The sequence below is a fragment of the Protopterus annectens genome, chromosome 1.part1, assembly GCF_019279795.1.
Source record: "Protopterus annectens isolate FY-2018-M chromosome 1.part1, PAN1.0, whole genome shotgun sequence".
Taxonomy (NCBI): Eukaryota; Metazoa; Chordata; order Ceratodontiformes; family Protopteridae; genus Protopterus; species Protopterus annectens.
In genome coordinates this window covers 1,565,022,054-1,565,037,555 of record NC_056726.1, presented here as the reverse complement: position 1 = coordinate 1,565,037,555, position 15,502 = coordinate 1,565,022,054, and the positions used below count along the sequence as shown (strand labels likewise).

Genomic DNA, 15,502 nt, shown 5'->3' with positions numbered 1-15,502 from the left:
TTGTGAGATTCCAGTTTCCGGATATGAGAATAACATCCTAGTTGTTTGTAGATGATGCTGTGCTGTGACTGTGATGATCTATATCACACAGTCAAATGTTTGCTGTAAATATGAAGTATCTGGGATTAAAACTAGTACCTCCAAACGTTTTGGAAAACAGTGGGTTATATTCTGAGGTATAGTTTTAAGTATAGATGTGTGTTAGGGCTAGGATTAAGGTTAGAGTTAGGTGTAAGTGTTAAGATGGGGTTAGAGTTAGCGCTATTGTTAGGTATAGCTATTACTGATGTATCTGGAAAATTGACTTGGGTTAGGATAGGGTTACTGTTGCAGTCATTGTTAGGGTTGGAGTTAAGGCTAGGAATAGGGTTAGAATTAAGGTAAGCTGACATAAGTAAGGATGATCCAGGGAGGCAAAATATCACAGTCTGTCAAAAGAAGAAGAAACATCTCTAGTTCAAGAACTGAGTACTGAGAAGGAAAATTGGTGCACCTGTAGGCTCCTGGCTAGCCTGGAAAAAAAGCTGTCATTACATGAAAGCTGTATATTATTATCATCCAGGCATCAAAAATTACTTATAAGGTTTATAGATAATGTAGATGCAAAAGAAAACTCAGGTGTTATTCCAAGGTGAACCAAGGAAACTGTGGCAAAGCCAGCAGGCAGTTTAAAATAAATGTGAGTCGCAGTTGGTAAGGGAAATGGTGTAAATAGAGTAGAGGTCAAAGGCACTAAACCATTGTCATTGTGACACAGAGAAATAAAGGTTTGACTGTGACCTGGATGACCTGAGATTGGTTAGTGACCTATGTGCTATGGGGACCACCAGAGTAGGATAGGAATAAGTGAATGACATTGACTTACCCATCCTGAAGGATGCCAGTAGGTTAGTCTGCTGCAGTACTGACACCTATTGGAAAATAATGTGAACTGCATATCTCATGTGAGCTGGAAGCATTTGCTAGACTCTGGCAAGTCACATGCACACAGTCAACTTCTATTCAGGGTATTAAACAAGGCGTATCACACTGTTGTGTAAATAACATGTATGCCAATCATTGGTTTAGATGTTAGGGCTTGCAGCAAAAACACTAGCCAGCTCACCCACTGTGACAATTCCTTGAAAATTATTTTTCCCACTGAAATGTCCTACAAAGGCTGTTGAGGGGTAGTCCCACTAAACAGGGGAGAAGCATAAGTGGAGTGATGCAGCAGTTGCTAAGGCACAATGTTTGGAGATGTTGAGATTAGAAAAATAAAGACATTGCATCACTCATGTCCATCAAATATATATTTTATAAATTTTTAAGTTACCATACATTTTATAACATGCAATGATAGATAGCAGGTAATATTAAAAGCATTACCCAGTCAAAATTGAGATACTAATAATATATCCCCCCCCCGTCTTTTAACTAAAAACTGCTCTTCTTTTCCTTTGACACCACTCTTTCACATCATTACTGCACTTTTGCCCTATACTGCGGAGGTACAGCAGTAGCATTGTTGCCTCACAGCAAGAGGTTCTCCTGTTCGATTCTCGACTGGAGTGCCTTCTGTGTGGAGTCTGCAACATGTGTGAATGGGTGTTCCTTCGCTGAAGGTTGGGCATCGGGCTGGCAACTTTGCACTATAAAAATCTGCTGCCAATCATTAGCAGACTGGAGTTCTGCTGTGGAGACCCCTAACTGGGAAAAGACAAACAACAACTGCACTTTTGCCCTAATATTATTAATAATATACTATGTGATGTCAACATTTATTGCACATTTATAGCTACCCAACTACCATGATTTGTTTTGCAGTAGCAACAGTTGCAATCAGATATTTGTTTTCATTAGCACTGAGTTCCTAATTACTGTGTAGTAAACAGATTTACTTTCACTGTAGGGTGTGTAAACTGAAAATGTTTGCTTAATGTACCCAGTATAAGGAACAATAGGGAATATTCCTGAAACCCACAATTTACAAATACTAGCTATCTGTTGAAGGAAATTTTGTTAGACTTTAATTTTGCTACTGACATTACTGATGTGATAATAGACCACGTGCCTAATTGAAAAATCAGTCATTTAGCAGTTTCACAGCTTGAAGGCTTTTGTGCTTGAATTCTAGCATAGTTTGTCATTTGAAACCTATTGTTACTTAAAGCTTCTTTAAGAAACATGTAGTTGTGAGGCAACTATGCAAATATGTTTACAGTCAAAGAAAAAAAATCCTGCTACAGACAAAAAGGTTAAAAAGCTAGTTGAGAACATAAAGCTGTTTGTTTAATAGTACCAGACTAACAAAGTTGTAACCAAGATTTTTTTAAATTTATGCCAGTTTCCTTCACCAGCTCTCACCCATAACTGTAACCCTTCCCTCAAAACTAGTACTCCTGAAGTGAAACACTAAAGTAAGAAACACTATCCAGCCAGAACTTTCAAGATATATAACAATAAATCATGTTAAATGTGACTTTAATAATGTAGGAACTAACAGATATGAGTGAAGTGGGGAGAAAACTGATGGTAGGTATGCCTATCAGGAAAACAGTCATCGAAAAAAATCCTTGCACATCAATTTGTTCATAGCCCCCCTCCCCCCACTTAGTTTGGGTATATATTGTCTTCTGGAAAGACTTAGTCATTGGTGTTGTAAGTATGCATCCCTATGGTTTAAAATGTATTATTTTGAAGCTTTTGGTGAAATATAATATAAAACCAAACTAGGTGGGGGGTACACCCCCCATACCCCCCTAATGTGGGGGGATGTGCCCCCCACCTCCCTAACTATATATACTAACTCCAGGATCGTACTACAGTGAGGAAAAGGGCATATACCTTTTACTTGCCTTACAGTACTCTACACAGTGCCAGTACTTCCCTTCAGTGAAATGAGATTTGGTGAAATGAGTTTTTAGAAATTTAAGCTTTCAGCGATTTGGTCAGGGTGAATTCAAATATTCAAATTCAGTGAAATGAGCTTTCAATGAAACAAAATAGACCCATATATATATATATATATATATATATATATATATATATATATATATATATATATATATATATATATATATATATATATATATATATATATATATATATATATATATATATATATATATATATATATATATATATATCTATATATATATCTATATATATACACGTATAAAATACACACACACATGTATATATATATCAGTAGGGCGTAAACTATACAAACTATTTGGGACCTATAGTAGTTCAGATAATCAAATAATCAAACATATACTGAACCAGATAAAAAACTTCTAAAATCTCGTTTTTTTCTCCACACATGGAATAGACTTTTCAACCATTCAGTGATTCCAGTGGACAATAAAGAATATTTTTCACACATGAGCAGGCTGCAAGCTCAAAAAACATGCACAAATGAATATGTATAATGTTTACATGTTTACATATTCAGACTTTATGATTTTTTCCTACCCAAAAACTTTGGAAATATATATTATATATATATAAATATATATATATATATATATATATATATATATATATATATATGTATATATATATATATATATATATGTGTGTGTGTGAGTATGGTTCCACTTTAAATCATCGAATGTTCAGAACATCAACGTTCTGATTATCGGGAACAGAACATCGAAGGTTTAAAGTGGAAGTGCCAGGTAAGTGAGATTGTAGAATGCTGGGTGAGTATGCAGGGCAGCAAGGTGCCCTGCATGTTGTGTGTGTGTGTGTGTGTGTGTGTGTGTGTGTGTGTGTGTGTGTGTGTGTGTGTGTGTGTGTGTGTGTGTGTGTGTGCCATCTGAGTGTTGGCAATGCAGGTAGGGTACAGGAAATCTCCCGTTTAGCACTATATAGCTATATAGCAGTAGCGGGAGATTTCCCTTACCCCACTGTAGTGCAATCTCGGAGTTGGAATATTAAAGTAGGTGGGATGTGGGGGCACAGCCCCCCACATGGGGGGTGCAGGGGGTGAAGTCCCCCTGCATGACATAGTTTTTATGAGTTTTTTGGTGTTTTTATGGTTCATTTTGAACCTTCGATGTTCTGAACATCGATGTTCTGGTCTCAATGATCAGAACGTTGATGTTCTGAACATTCGATGATTCAAAGTGAATCCATGTAGATATATATATATATATATATATATATATATATATATGTATATATATATATATATCTATATATATATATATATATATATATATAGAACTATCTATATATAGAACTATCTATATATATATATATATATATATATATATATATATATATATATATATATATATATATATACTCTCTCTATATATATATATATGTGGAGTCTGCCACTTTCCAGTTTCCACTGGACATCTCTCTTGGGTTGGAAGTGTGGCATGATGCCAGCTTCCACTGTTAGTGACCCAACATGGAGCTGTCTACCCGCATGTCTAAGACTGTGCATACATCTGGTAGAAATGTTGATGGGCAATGAAAGCTGATTACTATTTGGAGAATTCCCCTAGGCCCTTCAGATATAATCAATGAAGAGGTGCCTGGTACTGCTTGTTTGTAATCAAGGCAGGGCTCTGAGCCTCCAATACTTGTCAAGATAGATTATTTTGTTCCTTTAAAGAAACAACCAAACCTGTGGCTAAGGATCCTTCACAAAGAATGGCAGGATGTTACCAGTTGTCACCCGAGACATATTATAAATTCTTTGCCCTATGGAGAGTTTTTAAGAATCTCCAGATTATGTAATGAAGAAAATAAATTTCTAAGGGAAATTGAACAAATGAAAAATATGTTCATTACTAGAAAATATGATATCAGATTAATTAATAAGGACATACAAAAGGTATTTAATATTAGGTATCATAATAATGGCTATAAAAAATTTTTTAGGAATTAGCAAAATAATGGGATGAATTATGATATAGAATCAGAAAAAAATGTTTTATAGTCCCTACATATAATGTTTGTAGTGAAAATATTAGGCAGTGCATTTTGCACTTTTGGGAATTTTTAAGGAATTTTAAAGATCTAATAGGTCTAGCGAATAAAAAGTTAGTCTTTTCCTTTAAGAGGGGAAGGAACATTAAGGACCTGTTAGTTTATACCAAATTTATTAGACCAGAATTGAGATTGTCTACACATATTGTGGAAAGAGGCTTTAAGCCTTGTGGGAAGTGTAGTATTTGTTCTTATACAGTGAATTATTTTCCCTGTATTAATAATATTTCTTTTTCACCTAATGGTGTTTATAACTGCAGAACAAATGGCGTGATTTATGCAATTAAGTGTAGTTGTGAAAAATTTTATATCGGACAAACAAAAAGAATGTTCAAAGTGAGGTTGTTAGAACATTTAAGAGACATTCGGAATAACAGGGAGGATAGCCCTGTAGCCCAACACTTTAAAGAATATCATAGTAGTAACCCTGCGGTTTTAGAAGCGACTGTTTTACAACATATTATGGCATCTGATCTTGACAAAGATAAAGTTAGATGCATACTTTTAAAAAAGGAAGCTATTTTTATATTAAAGTATAATACTTTGGTACCCAGGGGGTTGAATGTAGAATTCTGTTGGAAAAGTATTCTTTAATAGTGATGCTGTATTTTTAAATTTTAATTAGATTAATTGTTTAATTGTTTAATTGTCACTTCATGATGTGTATATATATATATTGTGTGGAGTGTATTTTTTTTTACTCCTTGAAGGCTGTTGGCGGCCGAGGCACTAGAGAGAATAAATCTTTTACTGCTTGATTACTGCCTGATTCCTGTTCTTTCATTTTGTGTTGAAACTTAGTCCTTTGACTTTTTTGTCCGAAATGGTTGTAGTCTTTCTTTTGGCAGGGTGTTTTGCTGAGGCACATGCCAAAAGGAGCTTTGCACTCAGTAATGGCTCTTATAAAGGAAGAATACAGGGATGTTATGACCACCTTCTCCCTGGATGAGATACCCTTACTAATGAGGTGGGGCATGTAGAAAGCTTTCCGTACAATGGAGACAACATGGTGGTCGAAAGTTAGGTTTTTATCAACCTGGGTGTCCAAGCGTGCTTACAACATTGTTATTAATGTGATAATTTGTGGGGACATCACGCTCATAAAAGGGGATGATGATGCATTTTTGGCATTTAGCTTGAGGCCATGTTACTGGCATCAGTCATTTGTTTGGGTGAAACCCCTTGTAGCTTATTCAGAATTGTTGAAGTCAGTAATGTGAATTCTTTACTTTATTGCAAATCTGTTGGCTTATTTTTGTGGATTATATTATTGTAGGGCTGCTAATGTTGACTTTTTATGTAGTTGGACTGCTAGAGTGGTTTTCCCAGTGAGAAATGCTAGTGCTGTAGTGAATATCTGTTTATTTGTAAATATATATATATATATATATATATATATATATATATATATATATATATATTTATATATATATATATATATATATATATATATAAATATATATTAACTAAGATATTATAGTTAACTGTTAGATCAGAGAATTAGAATTAGAATTTTAAGGCAAATATTAGGCATTTATTCATTGTGCGAATGCACCTACAGTACAGCCAGGAGGTCGACTTTGGTCACCCGTGACAGCAAAAGCGTTAACTATATGATGTATTTTATATGCGGCCCCAAGACAATTTCTGTTCACTCAATGCGGCCCTGGCAAGCCAAAAGGTTGGACACCCCTGCTCTAGATTCCTCTCTTTAAATGAGCATTGGCCAGTAGTAGCCACCCTGGACACCAAGGTATAATGAATGAATACATAAATAAACCCTGGACATGAAGACGTAATGAATGAATACATAAATAAACCCTGGACACCAAGATGTAATGAATGAATACATAAACCCTGGAAACCAAGGTGTAATGAATGAATGCATAAATAAAATAAGGTAATCATTTTTCAAGCTTCACCAGTAACAAGATTAGGTTTATATTGTAACAGATTATTAATATCAGTGTCAACAAACAGAGAAGCTTTATTTCAAACTACATAAAAGCTCTCACAATGAATAAAGCCCATTCCAAAGGTACAGCTGTGTCAGGTTTGTTGACAAAAGTTTTGACATATGACAGATCTTTGCTTGAATATTTTATATGTGTACATTTTCCTTAGTCATAACACATATCTAAGCTGTAGACAAACCGCATCTGTTATCAGTAAGATCTGTCAGAACACCTTGGACAAAAAGGTACATACCTGAATTATAACAGTGGCACTTGTATGATATGCTGTAAATAAGCTGTGGTAGATATTATGTCTCTCAGCCCATGTTAGTACTGGAAAGATATTGCAAATGTAATAAACAATGAATGTTAATCTGTTAATATTGCAGTACAACGGCTGTTACCACAGTAAGGTGGTACTGTGTACTTAATTCTTCACTGCAAGACCACGTAATATATAAAGTTTAATATAATATGTTTATAATATTTGCCCACCTCTTGAGGTTTAATGGTAACTCTATTAGCTGTTCCAGAGTTATATATGTATATATGAATGTATATATGCACGTGTAAATATATATATATATATATATATATATATATATATATATATATATATATGTGTGTGTGTGTGTGTGTGTGTGTGTAAATATGTGAAATTAATAAAAAAACATATCTCAAGAATGTTATAACTTAAGATCTTCAAAGTGCAACACAACGGCTAATACTTCAATATAGAATTTGTGCATTAATTTAAATGTGTAAATGTCATAATACAAGCATCACCTTCCTACAGATTTTAGTAGAACTAAGTCTGTGGAATTTGTGTTAAACCTTAACAGTCCCTGTAAGAAGATTCTGTACTGAATTAAGGGCACCCATGCAGTGCTTTACTAAGACAACACAGAGTAGCCAGCATACGTACTACTGTGGATTTCAACTAAGGCAGGGCACTTCACTAGCTCAATTCACTTTATCAAAAAATGCCACTAAAGATATAATTTTGCAAGTATGGATATAAAGTTTCATGTTGTAAAAGGGTGAAAAAATAACATTTTAACCCACATCTCCTGTTTCCTAAGATGTTATAATATTCTGAAGAATATGCTGCCATAATATTTCATTTTTTTCTAAACATATCTAGCCCAGAAACCTATACTAAAGAAAAGTTTAGGGTCTCCACCTTAGATGACTACTGTTTTATTTACATTTTAAACCATATTTTAAAATTTCTGGGATATCTCCTCTTGGAATTTTGTTCTGGAATTGTAACTGGAACACCTCCTGTTGGTGTTAGTGTACAGCAGAAAGCATGATAACTTCCATTGATGCATTTTGCAGGCTAGCATCCAGCACAGAAAAAGTGGTTGTAATCTGCAATAAACTGCGTGGAAAAGAGAATGGTAAACCAGTTTGTTACCACTAAAAGATGTAGGATGTCAAATAAAGTGTACATAACATCATCTTTCAGTGAACGTTTCATGAAAAGTTCAAGGTAGCAGTATTTGTACATCACTTCTGAAAAGACAACATATCTATAATTTAGACATTTAGTTTTAATCTTTCTTGTATATATCATCTTAATTATCCATCCAAATCCACTCAAATGTAATAGAGCTATTTCCCTGGGCCATGAGACAGAACCCCAGTTACTGCAAGAGCTGAATAAAATATACACAAATCTATAAGTCCAGCATGACCTTAATGCTAATCATAGCAAGAATGGCGCCTGGCTGCTCAGGGAATAGGAAAAATGTTCCACTGAAGTGGCCATTTGCTGCAATATCCCTCTGTAGCATATAACATAGGGTATTATGACCTCAGGATAATTAATATTGCAGTTCATGGTGCAGGTCGATCTCTTCTCACATTGGTGATGGAGTTCTCCAGCTCAGAAACTTTTGTTCAACCTCAATTCAGTGAAATATGTTCAGTAAACTGGTTTTGCCTTTTTCCAATCAGCTTTTTGTTGTACTATATTACTCAGTTCTAACTGTGTTTGTATATGTGTATGTATCATCATCTTCTTTCAGCTGTTCCTGTTAGGGGTCGCCACAGCGAATCACCTGTTTCCATTTCTTCCTGTCCTCTGCATCTTGCTCTGTCACACCAACCACCTGTATGTCCTCTCTCACCACATCCATAAACCTTATCTTAGGCCTTCCTCTTTTCCTGTTACCTGGTAGCTTCACCCTTAGCATCTTTTTCCCAATATACTCCGCATCCCTTCTCAGCACATGTCCAAACCAATGTAATCTTGCCTCTCTGGCTTTGTCTCCAATCCTTCCAACCTGGGCTGACCCAGTAATATACATATTCCTAATCCTGTCCACCCTCGTCACACCCAGTGCAAATCTTAACATCTTTAACTCTGCCACATCCAGCTCAAACTCCTGCCTTTTTGTCAGTGCCACTGTCTCCAACCCATATAACATAGCTGGCCTCACTACCCTGTTGTAGACCTTCCCTTTCACTCTTACAGGTACTCGTCTGTCACAAATCACTCCTGACACTCTTCTCCACCCACACCATCCTGCCTGTACTCTCTTCTTCACCTCTCTTCAACACTCACCATTACTGTGAACTATTGACCCCAAGTATTTAAACTCATCCACCTTCACCACCTCTACTCCTTGCATCCTCACCATTCCTCTATCCTCCCTCTCATTCAAACACATATATTCTGTCTTAGTCCTGCTGACCTTCATTCCTCTTCTCTCTAGAGCATATCTCCATCTCTCCAGGGTCTCCTCCACCTGTTCCCTACTCTCACTACAGATCACAATGTCATCTGCAAACATCATAGTCCATGGGGACTCCTGTCTGATCTCATCTGTCAACCTGTCCATCACCACTGCAAATAAGAAAGGGCTCAGAGCTGATCCTTTATGTAACCCCACCTCCACCTTAAACGCATCCGTCACTCCCACCGCAGACCTCACCGCTGTCACACTACCCTCGTACATATCCTGTACCACTATTACGTACTTCTCTGACATTCCTGACTTCCTCATACAATACCACAACTCCTCTCTAGGCACCCTGTCATATGCTTTCTCCAAGTCTACAAAAACACAATGCAACTCCTTCTGACATTCTCTGTACTTCTCCATCAACACTCTCAGAGCAAACATCACATCTGTAGTGCTCTTTCCCGGCATGAAACCATACTTCTGTTCACTAATCATCATATCCCTTCTTAACCTAGCTTCCACTACTCTTTCCCATAACTTCATGCTGTGACTGATCAATTTAATCCCTCTGTAGTTACTACAGCTCTGCACATCACCCTTATTCTTAAAAATTGGTACCAAAACACTTTTTCTCCATTCCTCAGGCATCCTCTCACTTTCCAAGATTTCATTAAACAATCTGGTTAAAAACTCCACTGCCATTTCACCTAAACACATCCATGCTTCCACAGGTATATCATCTGGGCCAACAGCCTTTCCATTCTTCATCCTCTTCATAGCTATCCTTACTTCTGCATTGCTAATCCATTGTACTTCATGATTCGCTATCCCTACATCATCCAACCTTCTCTCCCTCTCATTCTCTTCATTCATCAACCCCTCAAAGTACTCTTTCCTTCTCCTCAACACACTCTCCTTGCTTGTGAGTATGTTTCCCTCATTATCCCTTATCACCTTTACCTGCCGTATGTATGTGTGTGTATAATTGAATTTCATGTTGCAAAATAAATGTCTGTTGAGTAGGAAGAATTTTCAAAATGAGAAAAAGCAATAATACAGATTGTACAATGAGCAACAGCGAGCGATAGCCTGAATATCAAAAGAGTAGTAAGAAATTGCTGGCCATATGAAGCAAAAATAAAGGTTAAGAAGGAAAAATATGTATGTACATAAAACCAGCAATTTTAATTCAGTGTAATGTTTCTGTTCCTTTCTTTCTCTTGCAGAATCCTTGTTAACATGGATGACAATATTGTACAGCACTATAGTAACCAAGCGGCTTTTTTGGTCGAGATGGCAGAGGTGTTAGGCAGAATCCAAATCACACTAAATGAGATATGACTTTTCTAAATGAACACTAGGAGAAGTTTTATACTACATGTGTATAATATTGATGTACATAAGCTCTGAAACACTTATTGTGGACCTCCATGTCGTGTCCGAAGTTATGCACTGGGTCATACAAGACCCACGTCAGATGGCACTCACATCAGATGAGACCCACGTCATATGAGATCCATGTTATTAAGCACCACATCAGAAGTTATCCAGTTCTAAAAGTCACCAAGTCATGGAGAGGTTTCATGAAATGGAAAGACCGGAGTTGTGTACATTTTATCCACTATATGCACCATCATTTAACTGTCTGGCTATACAACTCTAAACTTTGATCAATGGATGGCATACAGCTTCGCAGCTCCTTTTATGACTCCACTCAAAGTACACATGCCAGCATCATACATTAACAACACTAATGTATATCTGGATGCACTTAATCTTCAAGTTGACTTGAAGAACAAGCTTCTGCATTGTAATCTTCATCTCAAGTTTCATTATAGTCCACAGAATATATGACAAATATTTGTTTTTGTGTATATTAGCTGATATATTAATGTTTGGTTGAAATCCAGGTCTTTAAAGAGCTGCAGGGATCCATGACTTTGATTCTTTTCCTGATGGTGAAAAGTGTTACAGGCATTGATAAAACGTGAATGATAACACAGGTAAATGCTTAGTATTTCCTGTTGATATTAACTTCAGACTAACACTTTATTCCATCACTCAAGTGTTCAGGAAATCCTCTCACAAATGCATGTTTGCACAACAGATGTACACACACACACACACACACACACACACACACACACACACACACACACACACACACACACACACACACACATACACACACACACACACACACACACGCACACACGCACACACACGCACACACACACACACACACACACACATGTATATATTACATCAATCAGAATATGAAGTAGGCTAACATAAGATGGTTTTACTATATCACTATTTAATTATGCAAGCCATCTGTGAGACTGCAGTAAGACAGACTAAAAACTGTGGCAAATGATACAGCCCATAGAATAAATGTTTACACAACATAAGTTGCAGAGGCCTTGTATGCAAATATAAATATATAAAAGTGACTTGTTACAGGAATATTCAAAACTGAAGAAGCAGAACTACAGATAATACATATTCATACAAGTGCAGTCTAAAAACTAAGAGCATCCCAACTTCATTTATAAATACAGTTTCAGCAGAAGAGACATTTTAAGCTGTAATAAGTCATGATGGTCCCACCTGACTGTCCACAACCTTCCCACCTTCTCACACCCACAACCACCCCAGGATGTGTTTGCGTTAGATGACACTGATAGGCTGATAGTTTTTCCACAGATTTCATTGAGGCCATGAAAGTAAAAATGGTGCCCTTGAGCTGTAAGGCTAACTTCTGGGATGATTAATTTAAGCTCCAGGAGACTAAGGGTAAAATTTATTCCCAGTATACACAACTGTCTGTTAATTTTAGAGGTAGGTTACATTTTTTAATGAGTGGGGGAGTTTGTTTTTCTTTTCAAGGGTCTAGGTATTCTTTTGGTGTGTCGACATGATGGTACCATCATTAAATTAGTTTTTATGTAATGGCCTATTACCAAAGTTGTTGCCAAGCAGATGCGCTGTACTAATTTTGAGTATATCTTTTTTTTTATGAGTCTCTCTTGAAACATTTCTCATTGAGCACAGACTATCCAATACTGTCTAACAACATCAACAACACAGATCTCCATGTGATATGCTTCTTTAAAGACAGCGTTTTTATGTTGGGAGACAACAGCTAAAACAGACATATACATTTCTTAAGAGTTTAGAGGCAACATGTTGAAAGGTATGCATTTTGTACATTTTAAGTGACCAAGAAGGAAGGAACACTGTGAGATCTGAGTATAGATTAGAAATTTCTGGTGACATCCATTTCTTTTATGTATTCTGTAGAAGACACTGTCCTTGTCACATAAAGAAGTAACTATGTAAACTTCCATTCCACCCCTTTTAAGCATTTTTGCATGTTTCTCCAGTATTGAAAATGACTTTCATAGCTGTTGCATATGCACCGCCATGTGCATCCATATATATTTATGTGTCATTCATGCTGTATAGCAACGTTTCTTTACTTTGTTACAATGTTTACATGCCCTTTTGGATTGGGCTAAATAAAACGTATGTTGTATTTTATTTTCAGTTATAAAGGAAAACTGTACAAAGGGATAAAGCATGTTATTGGTTAGATCTGGACACACTGCCTGCTGCTTTGCCAAAAATGTGCATATTTTGCTCAGGTGCTTATACAGACATCATTGTTTGTCACACATTTCCTACTAATTTTTTATATATGTCTGTAGATTTTTATATCCAACTTTTTTATTTGTATCATTTCAAAAGAAAACATGACTTTTCACATTTTCATTGTGTATGAATGTGTCAGCTCTACAATTTTTATATGTTATTTGCAATAATATTTAGTAATAAAGCTTTGATAGACTCTGACAACCACCTTTATTTTATTGTGGTGAATTTTGTATGGATCCTTGTGTTCTCACTTTATAATGTATGATAAAACACAGCAATATGAATTGAGAAGTTTAAAAGCTTGCTTTATTCAATGAGCTAGAAAAACAAACAATGCACTCACTGTCTGTTATAACACAATTGTGTAACTATTTAGTCAACCTAGGAACTTGAACAGACTGTACTTTCTTTGCTGAGAGACAGGAATTTGCCACATGAAGCAGGACAGATAAAATACAAATGTGAAAGGGTCTAACCATAATTTATAAAAATGTCCCATAACATTGTAATATTTTGCAGTTCCAGTAACATTTCTTTCCCTTACTTTTCCAAAGTCTGACTTCCATCACTGTAAAGTTTATATCTGCTAACTTTACTGCCTCACCAAAATACTCACGTCTTTATTTAGCATCAAGTGCATTTCTTTGTCTTTTACTAACTCTAACATTCAGCTTCTGTTTCTTTCTAGTAAAACTATATAGTCTGCATATGATATAACCAAAGGTATGCTCATTTTATCTTTAAAAATATATTCCCATCCTTAAATTTATTTATTTATTTTACATTTGTTTACCGGGAGAGTCCGAATGGGCATAAAACCTTTTTCATCAGAGGCCCGGGGAGAAAAGCTTCATTGTTAGTAGACTATTATGTTAGTAGAAAGAAAATCATATAATACAATAAAGAAATAAAATAGTAACAGACATTCCTAATGGTAAAAAGACTGAAACAGAATAAATTGGTCAAGTGGGAGAGAAGACCAATAATCTTGTATAACAGTGCTTCTAGAAGATAATTCTTACGGTAGTAGCAGGTAGTGACATTGTATACAATAAGAGTGCAATTATGATACTTAGTCTTATAAATATATTTATACATTCCCTGCTACTGTACTCATTAATAATTGGTATAAAATACTAATCATGGAGCACTGATTATGTAACCCCTTTTCAGTTTTAAAAGTCCTATTCAACCATACATTTATAAGACTTTTTCAATGTCTTCTACTATAACTCAAGTTTAAGAAATTCAGTTTTTTCACATACTTCATATTCATATAATACATTATATAAAGGAATGTATATCATATTTAAATAATGTGGCTATATTTCATATATCTATACCAACTTCTGTTTCTTACAAAATGCTATGCAACAAGTCTTTTTTTAAAATATTCATTTATTTATTCGGATGCTCTTTACCCAATAGATCTTTTCAAAGTATTTTTTTTAAATATTAATTTCTTTATTCTGATGCACTTGGACTGAAACATTCTCAATCCTTTTTTGCATAATTGTCATAATTTATTTACAGTCATTGTTATTCAGAGTAATAGACCACCACTTACTTAATTTCCTTTATTATATTTCTTCTACAATAGTCTTCTCACACCATCACAAATCCTTTCCTTTTATACCTTCACATTTCTATACTTTTAATACTTTTAGAAAAATAACCTTTTTAGTTCCTTTCCTATATTTCTATAGAACTTATAACTCAATCCACTTCTTTAATTTATCCAAGTCTTTTGAGTTTATAAAACCATGATGGGAATGAACCCCATTCCTAAGTCAAAGTACAATTAAAGTTCATGAAATTAGTATTGTTTCAGTCTTTGATGTCAGCCAAAAGTGCTCTTCGCAGCACCTGCAGTGTGCCCAGTAATGATTCCATCTGCAATTCGTACGGGTTCCATGTATTGGTAACATATCTAAAAGATAAGATCCATTGCTCCTGCTACTTTTGGAACTGTCTGGGTATCTTTCTTCCACATTGCTCTCATTTCTGCCTGCAGATCCTGGTATTTTATGATTTTGTGTCTCTCTGTACACAAGACACTGTAGTCACTGGGTGTGGCAATTTCAGTGATTAATGCTACTGTTGTCTTCTTTTCATGGACTACTATATCCAGTTTTCTAGCATCTATCTTTTGAAGTGTTGGTACTGGATGATCCCATGTGATGTAGTCTTCATCATTTTCTATGGTGC

The 15,502-nt window shown here is 35.5% G+C and overlaps 1 protein-coding gene across 4 annotated transcripts in view; it reads left to right on the top strand.

The window, feature by feature from the left end:
• Positions 1 to 11,791, top strand: part of GRHL3 (grainyhead like transcription factor 3) — a 154,402-nt gene extending 142,611 nt beyond the window's left edge. For all 4 annotated transcript variants that reach the window (XM_044083212.1, XM_044083221.1, XM_044083230.1 and 1 more), the window contains one exon: positions 10,864 to 11,791. In XM_044083212.1, the coding sequence (XP_043939147.1) occupies positions 10,864 to 10,978 (115 nt within the window). In that variant the 3' untranslated portion in view covers positions 10,979 to 11,791. The remainder of the gene's footprint in view (positions 1 to 10,863) is intronic.
• Positions 11,792 to 15,502: the final 3,711 nt, after the last annotated feature.